At 40.9% G+C, this 26,799-nt stretch overlaps 1 protein-coding gene across 1 annotated transcript in view; it reads left to right on the top strand.

Annotated features, from left to right (window-relative positions):
* The window catches only part of PIBF1 (progesterone immunomodulatory binding factor 1), a 271,604-nt gene that overhangs the window by 141,819 nt on the left and 102,986 nt on the right, over window positions 1-26,799 (top strand). Inside the window, exons 11-13 of the mRNA XM_075562981.1 lie at window positions 2,314-2,479; window positions 4,562-4,712; window positions 15,548-15,638. Coding sequence (XP_075419096.1) covers window positions 2,314-2,479; window positions 4,562-4,712; window positions 15,548-15,638 — 408 coding nt within the window. The remainder of the gene's footprint in view (window positions 1-2,313; window positions 2,480-4,561; window positions 4,713-15,547; window positions 15,639-26,799) is intronic.

The following is a 26,799-nucleotide window of genomic DNA, read 5'->3' as shown; positions in this document are numbered from 1 at the left end:
CACAAAAAGGGATGAGTCATGACTGATGCATGCTAAATCCTAGATGAACCTTGATAACGTTCAACTAACGTGAAAGAGAAGGCACACACAAAGGTCACAGAGTAGGTTTCATTTCCATGAAATGTCCAGAATAGGCACGCCCATAGTCCCTGGAAGAAGATTCAGTATTGCTAGTGCCTGAGAGGAATGACTGCCATCGAGGACTGGTTTATTTTTAGCGAGATAAAATGCTCGCGCTTAGGTAGTGGTGAATCTTAGGATACAGGGATTGTCTCACTAAAAAACTACTTGTAAAAAAATGCCAGTTGATATGGAAAACTAGTGTTAGCCTCGAAAAGTTTTTCCGTGCTAGATGTTCCAATAACAGGCATTTTTAAGAATAAAATTATAAATTGAAAGGGTTTTTTAAATATAATTCATGTTAAAACCTAAGCATAAAAGCTGAAATTTACCTCTAGATCTTGACAGACAGACACTAAGTAATATGTAACCATCTAGATAGTATAGGACTTTCACCAGCCTGAATATGAGATGCTTTTTGCTAAAGAGGAAAATGTGAGCATTGTAAAGCGCACAGCAAATAGCCAGTGTTTATCTCCTCTGCTTGCACTTTGAATGTTACCGTTAGTGTCACAGAAATGAATTGGCCTTTTAAGAAACACTCGGTTTATCTAACCTCAAAAATATCAGTCCTGTAGTGGAAGAATGCCTTGTTGTGGAAGGTCCATTACTACATAGTCTATAGTCCAGTGGTACAGAGACTATATATCTAGGTTTGGGTCCCAGTCTGAAATTTAAGATAATTTCTTCCTAATTAACGAAATTGGTTGATATTTCTGAGCCTCCATTTTCTCTTTGTTTCTGCAAAATGCCTAATAGGGTTGTTTGAAGGATTCGATGAGCTGCCGTGAACAATCCAGTGGGTTCTGCTGTTTCCCTGTCCTGTGTGCACTCTTGTTTCTTCTGTCCAGCCCACGGCCTTGCTGTCTTACACACACATACAAACACACTCCCACACAGACCTGGGATTTCCTTCCTGTATGTGGCCAGCGACTAGGCTTTACCCAACTGAAACGCTTACTCTCTATTGAATTTTCATGTTTTACTGTCTGTACGGGAAAGCTCCTAAGTTCCTTAAGAAAAAAAGCAATACCTTGCCTTTCATTGTATATCAATTACCAAGCATAGTGACTAGGTCAGTAAATATTTGAATAAATAAATTGATACTAGCTGCCTGACATGGTATAATGGACCTGTGGTTTTTGGCTGTTGTTGTTAGAATGAATCAACTTGACATAGTTTCACATTAATAATATGTAGTTTGATATGTTAAATGAAACATTTTTATTATTAGTTATATTTGTAAAATAGAGTATTCCTTATTTTGTAGGGCGGTTGAGAGTATTCCTTATTTGTATTGTGCTAGACTACTTGTAGTTCTCTATTTACCTGTGGTTTCTACATTATGCTTCCTTGTAATACTCAAATAAATAAGATCCTTAATAATGTAACATTTATTTTTCAAGTGTTTTAAGAACTCAGACTTTAATGTACGTATTTCATACCGTACTTCTTCGTCTAGTGTTTTTTAGACAGAGTTAAATAGAAAATTCTGAAACAATGCTGTAGAAGTATGCATTAATACTATGAAATGTATTAAGGGCCTCTGGCAGTGCTGTGAATTCGGCATTGAACGACTAACCATGAGGTCAGTGGTTCAAACCCAACAGCCACTCCTCTGACGCAAGATAAGCCTATCTGCTTCCAAAAGGACTTACAGTCTCAACATAGACTCTGCAAGGGGGCATTTGATTTGAGTATGAAATGTGTTGAGATGGAATTAAAACTTGCTCTTACTATTTATTTTTAAGTGGCTTACAAAAAATAAGGATCATAGTAGTTTTGGGTGAATGAAAGAAAAATAAGGGAGGAATGTAAAAAGATCATTATTATGGTGTTTTCTCTAGACTTATATATGTTTGCTTATCTAAATTACTTCTAAGAACCTTGGTAAATAGATAGAAATTATTAACTGTATAAAAGATGGCACACGAATTAGAAGTAAGATTTATATAAATTATTTTTATTATTTTATTTTATTGGGCCCTCTTACAGATCTTTGTGTGTGTGTGTGATTGGTTTTCTGCTTTGTTTGTTTTTTTAATCATTTTATTGGGGACTCATCCAACTGTTATCACAATTCAAGCATCCATCCATTGTGTCAAGCACATTTGTACATCTGTTGCCATCATCATTCTCAATATATTTGCCTTCTATACGAATTCTTTCATATAATCATTTTGCTTTTACCAGATACAGAGAATTGCAACTGAGTGAGGAAAGCAAAGTATCAGAATTTCTCCATCAAAGTAAATTAAAATCTTTTGAGTGTGAGCGTGTTCAGCTTCTACAAGAGGAAACTGCAAGGAATCTCATGCAATGTCAACTGGAATGTGAAAAATATCAGAAAAAATTGGAGGTATATGTGAAAGCCTTACTTTTGTCATTGACATAGTATGTAAGCACCTTAGTACAAGGCTGTCATTGTGAGTTTTGTAGGACTTATTACTGTCCTGCACGTACATAAAATGGAAATATGTGGAAACAAGACTGGAATTGTTAAAAAATGGGGACAAGATCACAGTTGTAGTAGCAACCCAAATCAGACTGTTACGTGGAATATTTTTAGTAAGAGTAGTACAAGACCTATATCAAGAAAATTACAAAAATGTACTGAAGTATATAAGATGAAGGACCACATCTTTCTGGAAAGGAATATTCAGTAATATACACTTAAGTAGTCAGCGAATATTATAGTTTTATTTTATTTAAAAGTAATAACTATGTACATATATGTGAATATATGACTAGTCAATATTTAATTAATAGGAAATATATATTCTGTTTTAAAATGTATACAGGGGCAAGAATATTTAAAACATAAAAGAACTGAAATAGTACAGAGTACAAAGAGCAGAAAACAGATGCACATGTATTCTGCGAATTTACTCAGATAAAGAGCTTTTTCCAAGTTAGTAGGAAAATAATAACTAGGACAATAAAGGACTTGTGGCAATCTCATCAATATTTAAAAGAAAAACACTGGATCCATGCTTCACAGTATGTACCAAAATAAAATCAGAACAATTACAAAGCTGAATTCAAACATGAAAATAGAGATGAAACTTACTATATTGTTAGTTTGGAGATGACCTTTCTATTAATGAAAATAAGGAAAGAAATATATAAGTATAACTAATAACAAAAACCATTTCCATATAACAATCATCACATATTGTAAATTTGAAATTATTTCATAAGGGCTAAAGCCATAATTGAAATTGAGATATTTCTGGGTACTAAACTGTATCCCTGTTACACTGTTCTATTACTTTTCAGGAAATATGCTGCATTTCTTGTGCTGTGCTTGGAGACGGATGCACTGCTACTCCATAATGTGGCCTGTCCTGTTCCATGAACGTTCTTGACAATTAGAATTTACCACAGACATCGAAGCATTCCTTTGTCATTAGCAGTGTCTCTTGTTAGCTACTTCATTATTGTCATCATAAGGGACTCCTCTCTTGAGTTATCATTAAGCATGTAGGAGTTTTGGCTTTTATACAAATGACCACAATTCCATGCTTCTTTACATTTCATTCTTTTTTTTTTTTAGAAATGGTTTTGATCATTTCTTACTGTGCAAATGCATTTTATGATTTTTTATGTTTATACTTATGATCTGATTTGCTGGTTGAACTTGTAGTTGCCCAAACTAATCACAAATGATGAAACTGGTGAAAACCAAGCCACATTCAATGTCCTCGAGTGTCTCCCGATAGGACAGAGTAAACCTGTTCCATGAGGTTTCCATGCTGTAGTGTTTCCAGAAGCAGCCGACCACGTCGTTCTCTTGCTCTTGGAAACTGCTGGGTCCCGACTGTTGCCCTATAGAGCAGCAGCCAAGAGCTTGCACCGCTGTGGTACCAAGACTCCTTATACATGTTGGGAAATGGGGGCCCATGGAATACGTAGTTCTCACACACGGCTTCCTTGGGTTTGGTTTAAGCAACTTGCAAACCTTTCTCCAGTCATGGAGACTGACAAATAAAGGAGCTCTTGGAAAGTTTATCCTGTTTTGAATTCTAACAAGCCAGTCCTCATCAGACAGCAGCATTCGTGAGGATGGTGCAGGAGCAGGCAGTCTGTCATCTGTTGTATGCTGTGTTGCCATGAGGAGGGACCACAAAAAGGCATCTGACATTAACAGCAATGCTAATCTCATGCCTATCACTACTTTTGAAGTTTTAAATTTATTTTTCTTTAGGTTTCCTAAGATCTGTCATGATTTTTAGCAAAAAACAATTGCATTATTTATCTTAAAAATCAATATATTTTTCTTCCTTCCTCATTAATCATCTAAATGAAGCTACTTTCTCTTAACAGTTAATTTATTTAAAAAGCAAAGAAGGCCTGAAACAATTTTTGTATCGTGTTTTTGTCTTGACTGTTAACATATTTCATTCTGCCATTATTTTTCTTTTTTTCCTTCCACTGTTAGGTTTTAACGAAAGAATTTTATAGTCTCCAAGCCTCTTCTGAAAAACGCATTACTGAACTTCAAGCACAGAATTCTGAGCATCAAGCAAGGCTGGACATTTATGAGAAACTGGAAAAGGAACTTGATGAGATAATAATGCAAACTGCAGAAAGTAAGTCTCTCTCACACACGTAAGGCTTTTGTTCTTGCAACACAAAGCTGATATGATTTCTAAACCTGCTTTGTTATATTTAATTAAGATAGAGTTTTTTATAATTTTATTTTTGTGCTTTGATAATCTTTTACTATTTGTCTTGCTGTGAGTCAGCTTTTCACGCTTCGCTCACGACTTGGTTTACAGTAAGATTTAAGACCAATGCTATGTTTTTCAAAGTCTCCATGGTTTGAAAACTTTAAAGCTCTCATTTTGAGAAAATATAAGGTACTTCAAAAAGTTGGTGGAAAATGGAATTAAAATACATGTTTTATTTTATTTTTGGTCATTTTATCTTTAAAAGGTATTTTATATCTTAATTCCAGCAATTGAGATTAAAAAATAGGCCATATATTATAAATTTTATCTTTTTATTTTATTTACTCACTCAACAATTACTGTTAATATATTGCGTGGAGTGTGGTATGAAGTCCTTGCACATAGCCTTATAAGGGTTCCTAGTCTAGTGTATTGGGAGAAGTATTATAGGTGAGAAATAGATAACAGTATGTGAAAATACAAAGAGAGCATATATTATTTCTACCTAGATAGTAGGGGATATCTCGAACAGGAGATAACACATGAACTGAGCCCTGCATGGTAGATAGAAACTCACTGATTATACTGCATCGAGGGCAGATGCACACTGTAGACAGTGGAATATGTGCAAAGCTATAGAGGTAAGACAGACCTTGGGTCTTTCAAAATAGTCACATGACCAATACTACCATTGATAACATATGCTGAAGAGCATCTAACAACAGCTGCAGCAGTAGATTGACAAGGAACCAAGACGTTTAGGAGAGGACTTCGACCAACGCATATCATTGCTAATGTTAGGTGGACCTCGGCTCATCGCAGAGAATACCGCAAAGATGTTTACTGTTTTATTGACTGTGCAATGGTATTCGCCCGTGTGGACCAGAATAAACTGTGGGTGAAAATGGAAATGCTAGGACACTTTGTGTGTCTGAGGAACTTGCACGTGGATCAAGAGGCAGTTGTGCAAACAGAACAAGGGAATGAATGCGGCATGGTTTACAATCAGGAAACGTGCTTCCTGGTCATGTCCTCTCCCCATACTTGTTCTCTCTGTATGTGGAGCACACCGTCAGGAAAGCTGGGTGATGTGAAGCAGAAAGTGGCATCAGGATTGGGGAAAAGGATCATTAACCACCTGCGAGTGCAGATGGCACAACCTTGCTTGCAGAAAGTGGGGACCTGAAGCCCTTGCTGATGAGATCTAGGATTGCAGCTCTCAGTGTGGGTGATTACTCAACATGAAGAAGACCAGCGTCCTCACAGCTGGACATCGTGATACATGGAGACCTGTCCGGGACTTTACCTGCTTGTACCCCCAGTCAGCGCTCATGGAAGCAGCTAGTGACAAGATTTACATCAGGTAAATGTGCTGCAAAAGACCTCTTTAGAGTGTTGACAAGCAAGGAGGTTACTTTGAGAACTACGGTGCACCCAACCCAGGCCATGGTGTGTTCATTCACTTCATATGCATGTGGAAGTTGGGCACTGAATCAGTAAAACCAAAGAAGAATCAATGCATTTGAATTGTGTTGCGGGAGACGATATTGAAAGTACCAAGGACTGCTCAAAGGATAAAACAATCTGTCTTGGAAGAAGTACAGCCAGAGTGCTCCTTAGAGAGGCAAGACTGGCAAGACTTCATCTACACACATTGGACGTGTTGTCCGGAGATGCCAGTCCCTGGAGAAGGACATCCTGCTTGGTGAAGTGGAAGGCAGTGAGAAAGAGAAGACCCTCCACACGACGGATTGACGCCATGGCTGCAACAGTGGGCTCAGGCATAGCAACCATTGTAATGGTGGTGCAGGACTGTGGAGTGCTTCAGTCTGTTGTGCAGTGTCGCTGTGAGTCGTAACTGACTCGATGGCACCTACAACAAGAAGTCTGGTGATACTTGATCTTAGTAAAGACAGTAGTGAGGCGTTAAAGCCAGGACGTGATGTGCTCCCATCTATGACCTAGTCAGATTGCTCTAATTCTTTTAAAGGAGTGAAATATACACTTGAATTCTATTGCAGTTATCTGTCTTTGACCTTGCAAATGGAAACTAAGAGAATGATAGGTCTGAAAGAAACATTTCTCATATTAGCTGTACAGATAATGTATCTTTAGCTGATAACGAGTCTACAATTAAAAGAATACTCTGTTATTTATGACTTACGAACAAAAATCGCATACTGTTGCAAACATCACAGTTACTAGTAAAATGTTCATTTAAAAGTCAGCTGTAATGTTACATACCAGTAATAAACAACAACAAAATCCTATTTCAAAATTAAATGTATGGAAAACAAATGGGCCTGGGATAAGTAAAATATTATTGAAGAAGCAAAAAGCAAAATAGGAAGCCATATACTTCCCAAGCTCAGAACCTACTGTCTAGCCACAGTGATCAAAGCAGACACCTACATTTACTAATTGAAAAGACTTGAGAAGTAAATCCATCCCCTTACGGCAGCTGATCTTCCACCAAGGGTCAGAGATCATTAGTAGAGAGGGACGAGAGCCTCTTCAATATGTGGTGATGGCAAAATGGTGCAGAAAAATCATACAGGGCCCAAACCTCACACCATGCACCAAAACAAACTCCTAAATATTAAATTCAAAACATGAAAATCCCTGAGAGATAGAAGTATGGATAGGCATACAAACACCCAAGCCCAGTCATCCAGTCAGTTCCAACCCTGGTTAGGATTTCCTGGACTTTGAATCAACTTGGGAGCAAATAGTTTTATCTTTTGGATGTCTAGAATTGTTGAATGATAAATTTGAGTTGTTTTATTTATTTATTTTTTGCTTAAGTTGTTTTTAGACACTTAAGTTTCTAGTGATTTGATACAGCAAATATAAGAAAGTAACTCGTGCACTTCTGTGATGAAAAGAAAACATTCCAATTTAAAACATGGCCGCAAGTTTGAACAGACACTTGACAGACAGAAATATGAACAGTCAATAAGCGCACGCAAAGGTCTTCAGTCTTATTAGTCATGAGGACAATGCCACTACACAAGGCATTGTGGTAGAATTACAGACATGGATCATACTAAGTGTTGTTGAGAATGCGAACAAACAGCCGATCCAGTTACCTAGTAATCTCATTCCTATTGACATTACCATGACACACACACACACACACCCCCTAAAAAAAAACATGAAAAGATACTGTAGTAACCCAGCTTAGCATGAGGAACTCCATTTTGGTTCAAACGACCTTCAACTCCCTGCTAGCAGCCAGCTGCCCTTAGCTGCTGACCCCACCCCCAAACGTCTGACATACCTTGAATCTCTCTAGATGTCTGGGGACTCTCCCTGGTATCCTGCCTGCCTGATAAGTGAAAATGTAACTGCCTGCATGTTTTCCCTCCCCTTTAAACCAGCCCTCTGCCTGAACTATAAAGACTCCATGCTTTCTTTGTTGAGGGTCGGGAGTGTTTTTCCAGGCGATCGCCCCTATCAAACCAGCTGGGTAGTAAAGGTTTAATGTTAATGAAGTGGTGTGGTTGATCTTGCCCAGTACTCTACTGCAAAAAGACTTGTACTAGACTGTGCATAGAAGCTTTAATCTCAAGTCTTAAAAAACAGTTGGCAACAGCCCCCGTGCGTATTAGCATGAAAATGGTTAAAGAAACCATCCCACATTCATACCGTGGTATGAAAAAAGAAAAAAAAAGGAAAGTCAAACCCATTGCTGCCTCGTCAAATCTTACTCCTATCAACCCTGTTGCATCACAGAACCGCCATGATTACAGCGAACACTGTAATCTTTATAGACACAGACAACCACATCTGTCTCCCAAGAGCACGGTAGGTCCAAATTCCCAACCTGTCGGTTAATAGCTAGCTGAGCACTGAACCACGGTACTCCTGAGACGCTGCTAACATCCTTGTGCTCCACACAAGGCAGGAAAACACTGATGGACTGAACACGGTTGGATCTAAAAAGGAACATGCTTAGTGAGTGAAAGAATTCTTAGCTGAAAAGCTCATACTTTATGATTCAGTTTTTATAAAAACCAGATTTGGTGAAAAACAGCAGAGCAGTGGTTGCCTCTAGGATGGTTGAAACCAATAATTAACTGGGAAAAGAGGCCGGAGGGAACTTTCTGGGGTGCTGGCAATGTTCTGTGCCTTGATAAGGTTTGGATTATACATGGTCATAGATTTCTCAAAAACTCATTGAATGCTAAAGCTAAGATGTGTATCATTCACATCATATGTAAATTTTGTTTTAACAAAAGAGCCATGCAAATTATTGAACTGTCATAGCTGATTTATATATTGAGCTACTCAATATGTGAGATAAATTTATAGATGCTTATAGGATGGTTATATGTGTGATTAGAAATATAGTGAACTATTTGATTTAGAATCTAGGATTTGGCTACATGTACACTTGGCCCAAGGAGCTCTGGTGGTACAAGGGGTAAATGCTCGGTTGAGATCCGAAAGGTCAGCAACTTGATCCCAGCCGCAGGGCCGTGGGAGAACAAGCCTGGCCATCTGTCCCATAGAGAGCACAGCCAAGGGACTCAGTGGATGGTTCTGCCCGATCACGTAGTGCCATCCCATCTTGGAAAGCAATTCCGCTCTTCCATATACGTAAATATTAATAAATCGCTAAGGGAATATAGAAATTGACTTTTCCTATGATGTCACACTAAGGATCTTAAAACCGCCTTAGGATGAAATGTAGTTACTTGTATTGAGAAGATCAAGAAACTGGGTAAATTTCTCAGTTCACAATGGAAATTAGAATATTACTGGCCTTGTTTGTTGAATACTTCGTGGTTGACCAAAAATTTCCATTGTTGAAAATGATTAGAGTTGAATGAGTATAGTTTATCAAAGGTGTATGAGGTGATTTAGCTAATTCCACCTGACAAGCTGAGTGAGTTTCATTGATTAAAGTACAACCAGGGCAACCTACAGTATTCTGTGTACTGGAGCCTCTTTTTGTCATCAAAAATTCATTTGGATAACTGAAGGGTTTTGTTTTCAAACATATTATCCAGTTGCTAAAAAGTGAAAATGTTACCTAGAAGTTAAAAAATATATCAGAAAAGAATGGGCTTTTAGTGGTCTCAGTCAGTGACTTGCCTCATCCTACACAGACTCTCTGCCACACTTTTGTCCTGCTTCTCAAAACGTTGTTCTCTTCTTTTTGAATCACTTGTCTTTTAAACTTCTTCATCACTTTAGTTTTGTTTTCTTTTTAAAATCATTTTATTGGGGGCTCGTACAACTCTTATCACAATCTGTACATAAATCCATGTGTCAAGCACATTTGTACATTTGTTGCCATCATCATTCTCAAAACATTTCCTTTCTACTTGAGCCCTTGGTATCAACTCCTCGTTTTTCCCCTCCCTCCCTCCCCACCCCCCTCCCTCACGAACCCTTGATAAGTTATAAATTATTATTTTGTCATTCCTTACACTGTCCAACATCTCCCTTTGCCCAGTTTTCTGGTATCTGTCCCCCAACGAGGGGGTTATATGTAGATCCTTGTGATCGGTTACCTGAAACTCCCTCCATCTTCCCCTTCCCCTCCTGGCATCACTCCTCTCACTATTGGTCCTGAGGGGTATATCTGTCCTGGATTCCCTGTGTTTCCAGCTCTTATCTCTACCAGTGTACATCCTCTGGTTGAGTCAGATTTGTAAAGTTGAATTGGGATCATGATAGTGGAGGGGAGGAAGCATTAAAGAACTGGAGGAAAATTGTATGTTTTATCGGTTCTATACTGCACCCTGACTGGCTCGACTCCTACACACAATCCTTCTGTACATGGACATCCAGTTGCCTACAGGTGGGCTTTGGGTCTCCATGCCACACTCCCCCTCATTCACAATGATATGATTTTTGTTCTTTGATTCCTGATACCTGATCCCATCAATACCTCGTGATCACACAGGCTGGTGTGGTTCCTCCATGTGGGCTTTGTTGCTTCTGAGCTAGATGACCACTTGTTTATCTTCAAGCCTTTAAGACCCCAGATGCTATATCTTTTGATAGCTGGGTACCATCAGCTTTCTTCACTACATTTGCTTATGCACCTGCTTTGTCTTCAGCAATTGTGTCGTCGGGAAGGTGAGCATCATGGATGCCAGTTTAATAGAACAAAGTGTTCTTGTATTGAGGGAGTACTTGAATAGAAGCCCAATGTTCATCTGCTACCTTAATACTAAACTATAAATATGTGCACATAGATCTGTTTCCTCATCATCATATATAAATATATTTACATATGTACATACCTTTATTTAGACCTCTATAAATGCCCTTTGCCTCCTAGCTCTTTCCTCTATTTCCTTTCACTTTCTTCTTGTCCCACTATCATGCTCAGCCTTCATTTGGGTTTCAGTAATTTCTCTCAAGTACATTGTCCTTGATCAAGCCCTACCAGGCCTCCTGCACCCTCCTTGCCATCGATTTTGGATCACTTGTTCCCTTGTCCCTGGGTTTATTAACACCACTTCCTTTCCCCCTCCTTCCTCTCTCCAATATCCCCTCGGAACCATTGGTCCTGTTGTTTTCTCCTACAGATTGTTTATCCAGCCTATCTTATCTAGATAGACCTGCAGAGATAATAATATGCTCAAAAAAGAAGACAGCAAAACAAAGCAACAAAACAACACAGCAAAAAGCCAATGACAAAAAAGAAAGAAAAGCCTGTAAATAGTGGAAGGTCTGTCTGTTGGCCTTTAGGAGTGTTTTTCCGTAGAGTCTGATGGGGTGCCACGCCCTGGCCCCAAAGTCTATATTTGGTATTCCCTGGGGACTTCCGTGCTGTGCTCACCCTGCTGTTCTGTTGTACGCCCTTAGTGTTTTGCCTCGGGGCGGTGGGATCAGATCAGGTGCAATTCCTGCACTGTGTCTCCAGTGTTGTGCCCTGTGGGGCTATGGGTCAGTGAGGGATGTCGTGTGTCTCGTAGTGGGTCCTACCATGTGGCCCTCTCTGTGCATTGGCTGCTCTGAGCAGGAATGTTGTCCTCAAGGCTTGGTTAGACAGGATGTGCTCCACTCTTCCTCCCCCTTCATTTGCTCCCGTGTGCTCTGATCAGGCATGTCCCTCTCCCTGAGTTGGCTCTTCTTCTACCTAACGCTAACTCTAAATAACTCTACCTAATGCTTCCTAGGGTTTATCTAATCACCAATAAATAGCTTTGGTCAACCTTAATTCCACCTTAATCCTCACCATCTCCACACTGCTCACACTGTCTAAAGCCACGTTCTTTATTCTCCTTTGCAATCATTAGCCATATCTCAATGGAATTATTACTGTAGTTTTCCTAAGAATTCCCTGTGCGAATGTATGGATGTGCTTTATACAATTGATGTATGTATATGTATGAATTGTGATAAGAGTTGTATGAGCCCCTAATAAAATGTTAAAAAAAAAAAGAATTCCCTGTGCTGCCAATGTAACTCATCTTCTTCACCATTACTGAATTCCCCCCCCCCACCCTATAATGATATCAACATCAACAATAAAATACCCACTGCTGGTCTTATCACTTTCCTGTTTATTTATCTCTGTTGATTTTTTGTCTGTAAAATAAATCCTGAACATGTTACCCTAGCAGAAAGACCTTAGTTCCTTTTAGTATGGGAACTCAACCTATCTATTTACTACCACTATTCAGCAGACTCTGAACTTTAGCAGCTAGTAAATATCCTATTGGCCACTAATTTTGTCAGTATGAACATCAAATCTAGCATGCTTCTCAAAATCTAATAGATGAGTTGTGGAGATATTAATTTATTCTTCTCCCCCTTAAGCTGAGGATTATTTAAGAGAGACAAGAATCATATATGCATCTAATTGCCGCTCTATTTCTGGTAGAGCTGAATTTGAGAACTCTTCTCAGACCTGGAAGCCATAACTGATATCATTTAACTATCTTTTAGTTCTGCATGTCTCTCAAAACTAATTGCCCTGTCTATGAAAGTTTACCCTGGTTAAATTAGAATTATGGAAAAAAGAATGTGCACAGAGGCATAGAGGCATAGAAAGGGATGGGAGCTCATGACACACATGGGGGAAGGGAGACAGCAGTCGGTGTGAGAAATGAAAATAATAACAATGTATCAGCTCCTCGTTTTTCCTCCCCCTCCACCCCTCACTCTAAAGAGGTTTTCTGTAGCAGATTTGCCTAATGCAGTATATCCTGATATCAAGGCTCAAGTAGAAAGAGTATGTTTTGAAAATCATGATGGTAACATAATGTACAAATGTGCTTGGCACAATGGATATATGTATGGATTGTGATAAGAGCTGTAAGATTCCCCAATAAAATGATTTTTTTAACTTTTTAAAATTTATTTTTAATCATTTTATTGGGGGCTCATACAACTCTTATTACAATCCATACATCAATTGAATCAGGCATGTTTGTACATATGTTGCCTTCATTCTCTTCTCTACATTTATTTTCTATTGAGCCCTCGGTACCAGTTCTTTTTTTCTACCCCTCCCCTCCCACCCTCATAATCCCCCGATAGATTGTACATTGTTATTATTTTCATTTCTCACACCGACTGCTGTCTCCCTTCCCCCATGTTTTCTGTTGTTCTTCCCCCTGTAGAGGGGTGTATGGTTATGTGTCGATCGTTGCAATCGGCTCCCTCTTTCTCCCTTCCTCTCCCCGTCTTCCCCCTACCCTTCTGGCATCACCATTCCCACTCCTGGATTCTGTGTGTCATGAGCTCCCATCCCTTTCTATGCCTCTGTGCACATTCCAGTCTAGTCTGAACTGGGAAGCAGCACTGGGGTCCTGGTAGTGGGGGGTGAGGAAGCTTCAGGCAACTAGAGGAACATGGTATGTTTCATCGATGCTTTACTGCACCCTGGTGACTCATCTCCTTCCTGTGGACCCTCTGTACGGAGATTGTTCTACTATCTACAAATGGGCTTTGGATCTCCACTCCAGCCACCCCCCACCATCATTCTCAGCAGTATGTTTTTGTTTGTTATGTGTCTGATGATGCCTATTACCTGGTCCCTATGACTCCTCATGATCACACCAGCAGCGTGCTTCTTCCATGTGGACTTGTTGCTTCACTGCTGAATGGTGGCTTGTGTAACATCAAGCCTTTAAAACTCCAGCGCTATATCTTTTGATAGCCGGGCACCATCCACCTTCTTCACCACATTTGCTTATGCACCTGTTTTGTCTTCAGCGATTGTGTGGGCAGGGTGAACATCTCAGACTGCTGATTGGTTAGAACAAAGTGTTCTTGTATTGAGGGGAGGGTATGAGCAGGGACCCAAAGTCTATCCTCTACCTCAGTGTATTGCCATATAAACATATGGACATGGGCCAATACCTCTATTTTTGTGGATTAATATCTTTACACATGTACACTGCTATGTTTATACCTCTATCCATTACTTTGCTTACTTGGTCCTTCCTCTGTTTCCTTTTACCTTCCTCCTGCCCCATTGCCACTTTCCCCTTATTTCTGCCTCTTGGTACCTCCTTTTAGCTAGTTTGCTGTTGCTCTAGCACCCACCCCCACCTCGGATCCTTATCTCTTCCTCGTTATTGACTCCAACACCCCACTTGTTCCCCTGTCCATGGTGCAGCCTGCTTACTGTCCCCTTCCCTCACCTCCCAGAAAAAAAAAACCTCTCTAAAGTGTTAAAGGGCAATACTGTGACTTTTAATGACTAAGATGGACCTGACCCAAGCCATGGTACTTCCACCCACTTCTTATCCATGTGAAAGCTGGACGGTGAATACAAAAGACCAGAGAAGAATTGATGCCTTTGAATTATGGAGTGGGCACCGAGTATTGAAACGACCTTTAAATGCCAGAGGCACAAACACATCTGCCTTGGGGGAAGTACAACTGGGAAGTCCCTAGAGGAGGCCATCATGGTTGGAAAGAGAGAAGGTCACTCAAAAAGAGGTGGAGCACACAGAGATGGCAGCGGTGTGGATGGCGTACAGGTTTCCTCTGTTGTACACAGGGTCGTTCTGAAACACCCAACAACACAAATAACACAAGGACAGGAAATCTCACTGTGCCTTAGGATGCATGCCCTTACACCTTTTAACAATACACCTACTCCTTAGGTGGAGAGCAGATATTGTGAGAATGACGAGGGCAATGAATGTACAAATGTGCTTTACACGATTGATGTCTGTATGGATTGAGATCAGAGTTGTATGAGCCCCTAATACAATGATTTAACAAAATTCACCTACTCCTCACCAACTCACTTGTTATATTTTGCACTTAAAATAATAGTAAAAAATTATTCTCCTACTCTTTTATTCATTAATAACAGTAACAGGTGCTAAGCAACCAGGCAAGATTAGCGCTGGCTGTGATGATTAAAGTTATTATCATCAGCTTGCCTGGTTCTTGATTCTCAGTGGCTCGGGGCAGTTACGTAAGGATGTAATGTGGCCAGCATATAATGATGTCATATGACATCATATAAGGGTATGGTCATCCTCCAGTTCTTATCTGATTTGGCCATCATTTGTTCACAACACCAATTTTTCCATAGCCACCTGGTCTTTGGAATCTGACCTCAATAAGTGAGAAGTAGGTATAAATGGAAAAACCCCAGGCAAGAAATAAGTTTCTACTTACAAATGAGCCGTTTGAGATTATACATTAGTACTATGTCTTGTGGTAATGCGCCCTAGTTCACTATTATGACTTTTTATTGTCACTTCTGCTGTACTTTTAAAGAGAGCAGAAAAATTGACATTTTATACTTTCATATTTTCCAGTTGAAAATGAAGATGAAGCTGAAAGGATTCTGTATTCCTATGGCTATGGTGCTAACGTTCCCACAACAGCCAAAAGACGGCTGAAGCACAGGTAAACGCAGCCTGCACTTGCCCCCTCGCCCGAAACTGAGCCTCATTGCCTTGTGCTTTGTGCCAGTGTCTCGTTGAGCGACAGTCGTTCTTGGTGTGCATAGCTGTTAAATCAATTGAAAAGTAAAACAGTAACAATCATGTATTTCATGTTTTTAAGTGAACTCAATGATCGGTAGAGCAGAGGCGTACATTAAAATGTTCCTGGAATTAGATTCAATGCTAAGTGAAGCCATTTTAATTTTGTATCAGTTTCAAATGAGTTATTTTATCTATCAACAGTTTCCAACTTAAAAGTAATAGTTTTTCTAGCTTTTTTGTTCCCCCTAACCCACTTACCTACGTTCCTTGACACATAACTTCAGAGGGGGAGAGAGCGTTTTGTACTAGAGGACTTCAGAAAGTTCATAGACTACATGCAGTTGAAAGAAAGTAGAGCTTTTCAGCAAACTTTTTGAAGCCTCTCATATACTGTGATCGAGAGTATACAAAGCTTTGTAAAGACCAAGTAAATGTTTTAAAGCTCCACTAGTACCTTGTGAGGTCTATAAGTGAAGTATACCAGCAGAAACATGGACCTAAATTATTAGTTTCTAGTTTCTAGTTCTAGTTGGTTTCTAGTTGGTTTAAGTGATTCTTTTTCTTAACCCCTTTCCCCTACCTATAGTTGCTATTTGCACAATACTGACTACTTCTCTATTTGCTTCCACACCAAGTGTAAATGTTTCTGCCAGACTTCTGAACACTTCCTTAAGAGGCCCCACCTCTCCAGTCTCATTTGCCTCTCTACCTAGTAAGAAAGTACATATATCTCTCTTTATCTATAAACATCTGTTTTCTGCATACCACACAATGGAGTACTTATCTCATTTGTAATACTTTCCCCTGTAATTTCCCCAGGTGGAAGGAAAGTTCCTCAAGGTCCACACTTGCATGTTATTGTTTATTCACCATTGTCTCTACCTACCACAGTACAGAATCCAGAAAACCAAACCCACTGCCTCCTGGTTACCCCATAGGACAGAGTTGAACTGTCCCCGCGCATTTCCAGGCCTATAAGTCTTCATTCTCCCTCTGAGTGACAGGTGGCTTCCAATCACCAAGCCCTTAGCAGGGCTCCTTCATAGTGCAGGTTTCACTGCCATCGAGTCAGTGCCCACGCAATGACCCAGGTGGATTCTGGGACTTCCACTGTTTACAGGAGAAGAAAGCCCAGTCTTTTCTCCAAGGAGCTGCTGGTCATTTTGAACGCAGTTTAGCTATTGGTGCGATGTTCTTCATCTGAGTATTTGAAAATTCAAAGCTGTTTGTTTAACTTTTTATTTCATATTAATAAATTCAGATTTTTAAAGACAGTATATACTAAGTAAAAAAAATTTTTTAAAGAACCATCTGAACTCTGATACTTTGGTAAGAAACATTGATGGTGCTAACTTCTAGAATAAAATGTATTTTTTATTTTCAGCCTATAGACACACTTTTGCTTAATGCTTCTTACCCATTTTTAGACTAAATACAAGAGTATTTTGATTTAGAAGATTTCATTCTTTCCAAGGCAAATAGCCCTCTCTCCTACGACCAACTGGGTTCCATCGTTCCCAGTCTACACAGTTCTTGGGCCGAGGACACAGTTGCCCGGAGTGGCCCAGTCAGGCACTGTAGTGCACAGGGCTTTCCTTCATGAGACCTGCCCCCAAGGGATGAGCATGTCTTTTATGACTTCTTAAAGTGAGATGTCAAAACGGGTGCATAAGCAAATGTGGCAAAGAAAGCTGATGGTGCCCGGCTATCAAAAGATATGGCGTCTGGGGTCTTAAAGGCTTGAAGGTGAACAAGCGGCCATCTAGCTCAGAAGCAACAAAGCCCAAATGGAAAAAGCACACCAGCCTGCGCAATCACGAGGTGCCGAAGGGACCAGGTATAAGGTATCATCAAAAAAAAGGTGTGTGTGTGTGTGTGTGTGTGTGTATGTGTATGGGGGAAGTGCAGAGTGGAGACCCAAGGCCCAAGTGTCGGCCAATCGAGATCCCCTCACAGAGGGGTTCAGGAGAGGAGATGGGTCAATTAGGGTGTGAGGTAGTACCGATGAAGAACACAGCTTTCCCCCAGATCCTGGATGCTTCCTCCCCCCAACTACCATGATCCGAATTCTACCTTGCAGGGCTGGATAGGGCAGAGGTTGTACACTGGTACATATGAGGACTGGAGGCACAGGGAATCCAGGGTGGATGATACCTTCAGGACCAAGGGTGTGAGGGGCGATGCTGGGAGAGTGGAGGGTGAGTGGGTTGGAAAGGGGGAACTGATAACAAGGATCCACATGTGGCCTCCTCCATGGGAGAGGGACGGCAGAGAAGGGGGGGAAGGGAGACTCCGGATAGGGCAAGATATGACAAAATAACGATGTATAAATTACCAAGGGCACATGAGGGAAGGGGGAGTGGGGAGGGAGGGGGAAAAAAAAGAGGACCTGATGCAAAGGGCTTAAGTGGAGAGCAAATGCTTTGAGAATGATTGGGGCAGGCAATGTATGAATGTGCTCTATACAATTGATGTATGTATATGTATGGATTGTGATAAGAGTTGTATAAGCCCCTAATAAATTGTTTTTTAAAAAAAGAAAAGAAAAGTCAACAAGAAACAAAAAACAAAACAAAAAAAAATCTTACCATAGTGAATGAAGCCCATTTATCGGCCACTGGAGATCCCCTCACAGAGGGGTCTAGGGGAGGAGATGAGTCAGTCAGGGTGCGATGTAACACCGATGAAGAATACAGCTTTCCTCCAGTTCCTAAATGCTTCCTCCCCCATACCCCCCACTACCATGATCCAAATTCTACCTTGCAAGACTGGATAGAATAGAGGTTTTACACTGGTGCAGATAAGAGCTGGAGGCACAGGGAATCCAGGGTGGATGATACCTTCAGGACCAGGGGTGTGAGGGGCAATACTGGGAGAGTAGAGGGAGAGTGGGTTGGAAAGGGGGAACCGATTACAAGGATCCACATGTGACCTCCTCCCTGGGGGACGCACAACAGACAAGGGGGTGAAGGGAGACGCCGGATAGGGCAAGATATGACAAAATAATATATAAATTATCAAAGGCTCATGAGGGAGGGGGGAGAGGAGAGGTGAGGGAGGGGGAAAAAAAAGAGGACCTGATGCAAAGGGCTTAAGTGGAGAGCAAATGCTTCGAAAATGATTAGGGTAAAGAATGTACGGATGTGCTTTATACAATTGATGTATGTATATGTATGGATTGTGATAAGAGTTCTATGAGCCCCTAATAAAATGTTAAAAATAATAATAATAAAGTGAGATGTCAAACATCTGGACCATCTTAGGGGATGTAGCAAAAGGAAGCCTAGAGCTCACATATTTTGCTGATTTATTATCTGCACAACAGAGATCAAAAATGGATGACTGAAAAAAATATCAGTTTCTAGCTGGAATGATTAATTCTCCCCTTTGAAAGAGGAGGCATTCCTAAAGGATGTAGGCATTCCTGTAAAACTCAGCAGTTAGACCCCTCTGGTTTCCAGGCGTTCCTGCAGTCCCTGGTGGGAGGGTCAGTGCATTGATACACTGGCTGCCCCGCCCCCCGACCCCGTAGGAGAACGTGGGCGCTTTCCACCCCGTGAGTAGTGAGTCTCAGAAGCCCACAGGGCCACGGCTACCTTTCCCAATAGGTCACTATGGGTCGGTTTTTGTTTTGTTGTTTTTTTTCACTCCCTCCACAGGTCACAAGAAATGGCCTGAAAGGTAGTTTATAATTTTGAGCCTGCCTGGCTCAGTTTGGGTTTGGTTTTGCTTTTCTAGGGCCCAACCTAGAGAAGAGTGGTGGTGGTGTCCTATGGGTACGATAGTTGAAGTACTAAAAGGTCGAGGGTTGAAGGAAGACATTCATTTCCTTCTGAGGATCTTCTCCAAGAGAAGCTCTGTCGCATGAGGTGGGGGAGTATTTTCCTTTGTGAGCTTGCTTTCTTTCACTCCAAATACTGAGTTCTTCTAAAATTAAGCAATTATTGTTTTTGTTTTTAAAGCAGTTGTTGTTATGACCTTACTTTTCTTTTGAATTTTGAAAAACAGAAGTTAGTTTCTTACTATTCAGAGTGAAGATTTAGGGAACCACAACTGATTCATCTTCTGCATAATCTGACAGTCCAAGTATTTCCAAAGCTTCTCTCAGAAGGCTATCTCTGTGCCTTGAACACGTGCCTGATGGGCATGCTATTAATATCACTGGCCAGCTGGCGCAGGCACTCCTCCCATGGTGACCCAGAGGGCTATTTCGAGGAAGTGCATCTCGGGTCATCCAAACCGAGTGAAGGTGGGTGTAGGTGTCTGCAGAGGATGTCTTACCTCATTGATACACATCCTCCATTCATTCAGTGGCTTTTATTGAGTGCCTACTGCATGCACAAAGGTGACCAGAGATTCCCATTTCAGAACCTGTAGTCTTTCTGAAATTTGCAAAGTTCACATTTGTCATTTAAAAAATTTATTTCATTGGGTTTTTAAAAATGTTTTATAACAATCCATCATTCAATTGTGTTAAACATACTCAGACATATGTTGCCATCAACATTTCCAGAACATTTTCCCTCTATTTGAACCCTTGGTATCAGCTCCTCTTTTTTCCCCCTCCCTTCCCACCCTCTAACTTTCATGGATCCATTTTTTAATGGACATTTGTAAAAAATATGAATGGTTTTATTCCTGCTTTATGTGTAATTTCACATGAAGAAAATATTGCCTTTCAAATAATCTATATTTAAAGTGACTTCTAAGATACCTCAGAGTAGCAAATGAAATATTTGTATAATATCATTTCCATTATATATAGCTGATGCTTATAATGAAATATATTATAATTTCAAAGGAATGTATCTCCCATTAACTATATAACTTTTTTTAAGTGATCAATTCCAATACCTAGCAACCCTATAGAAACATGTAAGGCTGCTCTTTAGGATTTCTAAGGTGATAAATCTTTACCAGAGCAGAAAAGTATGACTTCCTCCCACAGAGTGGCTAGTGGATTCAAACTACTTACAGCCATCATTACAGGGTATAACCGATACACCACCAGGGTTCCAGACTGTAAATATAGTCTATACATTAAAATATAGAGTCTATACATAAAAGCTCATGTAGTTCACAGACATAGAAAAAACCGTTAGGATCACTTTTCATTGGATGAGCATTTCTGTTTATAAAAATACTATATGTTCATTCTTTAAAATTATGAAAAACTACTGATAACCTTATCACCCAAAGGTGAACATTCAAAAATTTCCTCAGATACAAGTATTTTTTTAGCCTGGTTAGGATATTGTTATATAACTGGCATTCCATGATGCTCACTTTCCAAACTCAATCACTGAAGACAAAGTGGGTGCATAAGCAAATATGGTGAAGAAAGCTTATGGTCCCTAGCTATCAAAAGATATAGCATCTGGGGTCTTAAAGGCTTGAAGGTAAACAAGCGGCCATCTAGCTCAGAAGCAACAAAGCCCACATGGAAGAAGCAGACCAGTCTATGTGATCATGAGGTGTCAATAGGTTCAGGTATCAAGCATCAAAGACCCAGAACAAAAAATTTCTATCATTGTGAATGAGGGGGAGTGCAGAGTGAAGACCCAAAGCCCATTTGTAGGCAACTGAACATCCCTGTATAGAAGGGTCGCGGGGAGGAGGTGAGCCAGTCAGGGTGGAGTACAGCACCGATGAAACATACAACTTTCCTCTAGTTCTTTAATGCTTCCTCCCTTTCACTATCATGACCCCAAAATTCTACGTTACAAATTTGGCTAGACCAGAGCATGTACATGGGTACAGATAAGAGCTGGAAACACAGAAAATCTAGGATAGATAAACCCCTGAGGGACAAAATTGAGAGGAGTCATACCAGAAGAGTAAGGGGAAGGTGGGGGGAGATCAGGGGAACCGATCACAGTGATCTACCTATAACCCTCTGCCTGGGGGACAGACAACAGAAAAGTGGGTCAAGGGAGGGAGATGTCGGACAGTGTAAGACATGACTAAATATTAATTTATACATTATCAAGGGTTCATGAGGGATGAAGGGAAAAAATGAGCTGATACCAAAGGCACAATAGAAAGAAAATGTTTTGAAAATGATGGCAACAATTGTTCTTGACAAAGTGGATGGATGTATGGCTTGTGATAAGAGTTGTACGAGCCCCCAATTTTTTTTTAAAAAAAGATATGATTATGTAGAATTTAGTGATGTACTTTCTTGCCTTTGAAGTATATCCTGGATATTTTCTTACATCATTGAATATCTTTCAAGAAGACCATGTTTAGTGGCTATCAAAAGCCTGAGCTTTGTAAGACTTCTGAGTGCTGTATTGGTGTGAATACCTTAGGTCGCTACTGAAGAGTGATCACTCAGGGAGCATTAGGAAGTGAACGTGAGAAAATGGGCATAAACTTTATCTCACAGTGCCTGGAGAGAATAAGTTCGATAAGCGTTAGTTTACCGTCTCTGTTAAGGAACCCTGGGCACAGTGGTTAAAGCGCCTGGTTGCTAACCATGAGGTCATCCGTTCGAATCCACCAGCCGCTTGGTGGGAGGAGGAGGTGACGGTCTGCTTGCGTGAAGCTCCACAGGCTTGGGAAGCCCGTGGGAGGATCTCTGCCCTGTGAGGGGCGAAGTGCAGGAGGCAAGTCCGCATCAAGGGGTGTGGGCTATGTTCTGTCAGCGTGTTCTGCAAGGCATGGCGTAGTTGGTCTTGGAAGAAAAGCTAGAATTCCAGAACTGTCACTCGGCAAACTCTGAGCTTTAGTTCAAACACATTTTGTTTTGATAATTTAATAAGACTTCCTGAGGTAATTAGTAGATCCACCCCCTGGACGTGGAACCATTTGTGAGGTTCACAAAGCATGTTCTAGGAGGCCAGTTTTCTACAAAGTCGAAATGCGTAATGGCTTTTCCTAGCTTGAAAAAGAATGCTGAGACTCACCTCTTAAACATATCAGCTCTGTAAAATAAGGCAACTCACATTTTGAAATTCCCGTGGACATGTGAACAATGACGAAATATCGTGTGAAACTCTTTCTGGGGCACAGGGAAGGAAAATTAAGGGCTTATACAATTACGGTGGATTAAATAAAATAGCTCTTCCTAACTTGACTGAACTTGTAAATGTGAAGTAATGTTTTGTTTCAGCCATGATTGTTGTGAAAATAGCAAACGAGCTTTTCTGGTTGCATGTTTTGGTTATGCTCTTTGATCTGCAACACTGAACGGGTGACACCCAGACACTGCCGTGCTCTTCGTGTGCGCCTCTGTTTGCTTGGCAGCTGTGCAGGCGGAACTTACTTAAAGGGTTTAGGCTTTTCAGGTTGCAGGGTTTACTGCATACTCGGTGGACCTCTTGTTTTAGTTTCTGTCTAGTTGTAAAGAGAGCTTCAGGTCGAAACTTTCCCACAAGGCTGCACTTCCTAATAAAAGGAAAACTTGAGCAGAGGAAACGAGCACAGGTTGGCACAGAATGGAAATGTGTTTCTCTTTCCTTTATCCTCACCAAGGAAGCACCCAAAAGTTCAAGGAAAAATGGAATTGAAAGATGATAAAAAATAAATGTTTTAATAATTTTATTGGGGGCTCATACACCTCTTATCACAATCCATACATACATACATCCATTGTGTGTCAAGCACAGTTGTACATTCATTGCCTTCATCATTCTCAAATCATTTGCTCTCTACTTAAGCCCTTGGTATCAGCTCCTTATTTTTCCCCTTCCTCGCCACTCCCCTTTCCCTCATGAACCCTTGATAATTTATAAATTATTTATTATTTTGTCGTGTCTTCCACTGTCTGACATCTCCCTCCCTTCACCCACTTTTCAACTGTCCATCCCCCCGGGACAAGATTATATGTAGATCCTCATAATTGGTTCCCCCTTTCTACCCCACCTTCTCTCCATCCTGCAGTATCGCCACTCTCACCACTGGTCCTGAAGGGATCATCTGTCCTGGATTCGCTGTTTGTGGTTCCTATCTGTACCTATGTACATCCTCTGGCCTAGCTGGATTTGTAAGGTCTAATTGGGATCATGATAGTAGGGGAGGAAGCATTTAAAAATTAGAGGAAAGTTGTATATTTCATTGTTGCTACACTGCACCCTAACTGGCTCATCTCCTCCCCATGACCCTTCTGTAAGGAGATGTCCCGTTACCTACAAATGGGCTTTGGGTCCCCAATCTGCACTCCCCCTCATTTATAATGATATGATTTTTTTGTTCTTTGATACCCGATACCTGATCCCTTTGACACCTCGTGGTCACACAGGTTGGTGTGCTTCTTCCATGTGGACTTTGTTGCTGCTGAGCTAGATGGCCGCTTGTTTACCTTCAAGCCTTTAGGATTCCAGAAACTGTATCTTTTGATAGCCAGGTACCATCAGCTTTCTTCACCACATTTGCTTATGCACACTTGGTCTTCAGCAATCATATCAGGAAGGTGAGCACCCAGTGATATGATTTTTTGTTCTTTGATGCCTGATACTTGATCCTTTCAACACCTCATGGTCACACAGATTGGTGTGTTTCTTCCATGTGGGCTTTGTTGCTTCTGAAGAGATGATAAAATTTAATCTATGAACTTTTTGAGGCCCTTCCTCAAATATGATTTTCCATTTTTATCCTTGTATAGAAAATGTTTGCTTTACTTCATTTGGGTTGGTTTTAGGAAGAGTCTTTTAAAAATTACAATTAGGTCATTCATGGCCAATGTGATGGTTTAAATCTAGAAGACCCTAGAGCAGCAGTTCTCAACCTGTGGGTCACGACCCCTTTGGGGTTTGAACAACCCTTTCACAGGGGTCGCCCGATTCATAATAGTAGCAAAATGACAGTGATGAAGTAGCAGCGAAAAATAATTTTCTGGTTCGGGGGGTCATCACCACATGAGGAACTGTATGAAAGAGTCACGGCATTAGGAAGATTCAGGACAACTGCCCCAGGGAAGGTCCAGGTAACTTAAGATAATCAGCAGGAGACCATGATTTCTGTCCTTGGTAGTTTGCCAAGCTGAGCAGACCATACAGTACCCAGCCTGAAGCTGCCTGAGGCTCGGCCATTCTGGCACATCCCAACTTCGCACCTTGACAAGAGAAACATAAGAGAGATCAGCAAGTCCAGTGTTGACTGGGACCAAGCTACTCATTAGCACCCCTCAAATAAACTTACTTAGTTTGCGTTTGAGGGGGATTTCTCTTTGGGATTTTGACATACAGGAGAGCTACATCGCACTGGAAGAACTTAGTGTAGAGCTTCCATCCCCCATCTTTCTTGGCTATCAGTCAGTTGTAAATAGTACTAGGGCATGACCACCATGGCTGAACTGGACTGTTAGGAAATTGTATAAAATAGTGAATCGCTGACTGGCATTGACAGATCCAGGGGAAAAGCATGCTTGCTTACAGTCAGGAGCACTGAGAGCCAAAAGATAACCTTTGGGAAATCTTTTTATCAAGGAGCAGATGAAATTTTGGATTCATAGTTAGATTAAAACCTATGCTCTTGTATTAGTTTTTAGTTCCCATTGAACTTAATCTTGGTTCAGATAAGAATCACACAGTGATTAATATAGTTACAAAGAAGTATTGTATGTTGTTCTTACTCTAGCGTCATAGCAGATATCTTATAAAAGCATTTCTTTCATGAGTTCTTCAATGCATTCTATACAAAAAAAATAACCTTTAGCAAGAGTCATTTTCCCTGACTGTAACCATAGTTATTCTTTCTAAAGAACTTGGAAAAGACTTGTTTTCATTCTCTGTGCGTTGTGGTGAAGGAGACATAAACTCAACTATAATTAAGCAATTCTCCATTTGTATGACTTGGAATTTCAATGAAACCATTCTTCCTCCCTTTGCTCCTGCTGCCACATCCCAGCTTTCTATGCAGAGTCCGCCCTAACACCTGACCCCTCGCCAGGGCAGCATGCCACATTCAGTTAATGAAGAAAACTCATGGCCATCAAGTCGGTGCCCATCCATACTGACCCTACAAAACAGGGCAGAACTGCCCCTGTGAGTTGCCAAGACTGTGACTTTGTTTTGGTTTTTACCCCAAAATGCTATTTACTTAATATAGTCAACAGAAGAGTGCAAATTTTAAAAAGCAAACAAAACAGATAAGAAAACAATAATGATTTATAATTTATCAAGGGTTCACGAGGGTAGGAGGGTGGGGGAGGGAGGGAAAAAAGAGGAGCTGATACCAAGGGCTCAAATAGAAAGTAAATGCTTAGAAAATGATGATGGCAACATATATACAAATATACTTAATACAACTGATGTATGAAATATTATAAGACTATAAGACCCTCTGATGAAATGATTTTTTTTAATAAAAGAAAGACTCCAATAAAGTTCCAGAATCATTGCTTCTGAGGAAAAAAAAATGATACCACAGCTTAAGATACAGAGTCTGCACAGAAATCAAGGGGAAGAGGGACAGACATTTATGGAAGAGAAGACAAATTAAGGACAGAGCGAGCGGGTCAGGGCTCTTGGCTGGAGTCTTGCTTTGAGTAGTTTCCTGCAGGTACTTCCTAGAGGCGGGGCGGGGGGGTTTTCCAGCGTTGGGCAGTGTGTGTTCAAAGGGATGCAGCAGTCGTGACGTCGTTCTTACAGGGCAGACCACTTGTCCTTCAGTATGTCCAGGAGGCAGGTGCTACCCAGAGGGTCCATGTATGGGTGGTAGCAGGGCGAGGGACTTCACTGTGGGCGCACTGTGAGGGGGGCCACCGGGGACACCAGGGAGAGCTTACACCTCAGGTCTTCAGAGATGGTGCCAGCTGCTGCACGGATGGCCCTTCCCACTTGAAAAGGAGGTCTGAGTCCAGGAAGGCAGAGATTTCTTTGTCGCCAGACATCGCTAGGGTGAGTCATCCGCTCCTGTTGTAACCTCTTGTTCGCAGAAGCACAGGTGCCCCCCCCTCCGGGATCAGCCCCCTTTCTGGCAGCTACAAGACTGGCTGTAGCTGGGTCCTGGTTCTAGGAGGCCATTCACTCCGTGTTGGCAGAAACAGGTACTCAGAAGACTAGATGGCAACTGCCCCGTCATTTAGATGGGGAGTAGAAAGGCCCGTCTTTCTCCCAAAGAGCACCTGGAGATTTCAA

Source organism: Tenrec ecaudatus, chromosome 11, assembly GCF_050624435.1.
Source record: "Tenrec ecaudatus isolate mTenEca1 chromosome 11, mTenEca1.hap1, whole genome shotgun sequence".
NCBI classification, from domain to species: Eukaryota; Metazoa; Chordata; class Mammalia; order Afrosoricida; family Tenrecidae; genus Tenrec; species Tenrec ecaudatus.
The sequence above is the reverse complement of the archived record's forward strand: the minus strand, read 5'-3'. Positions and strand labels throughout refer to the sequence as shown.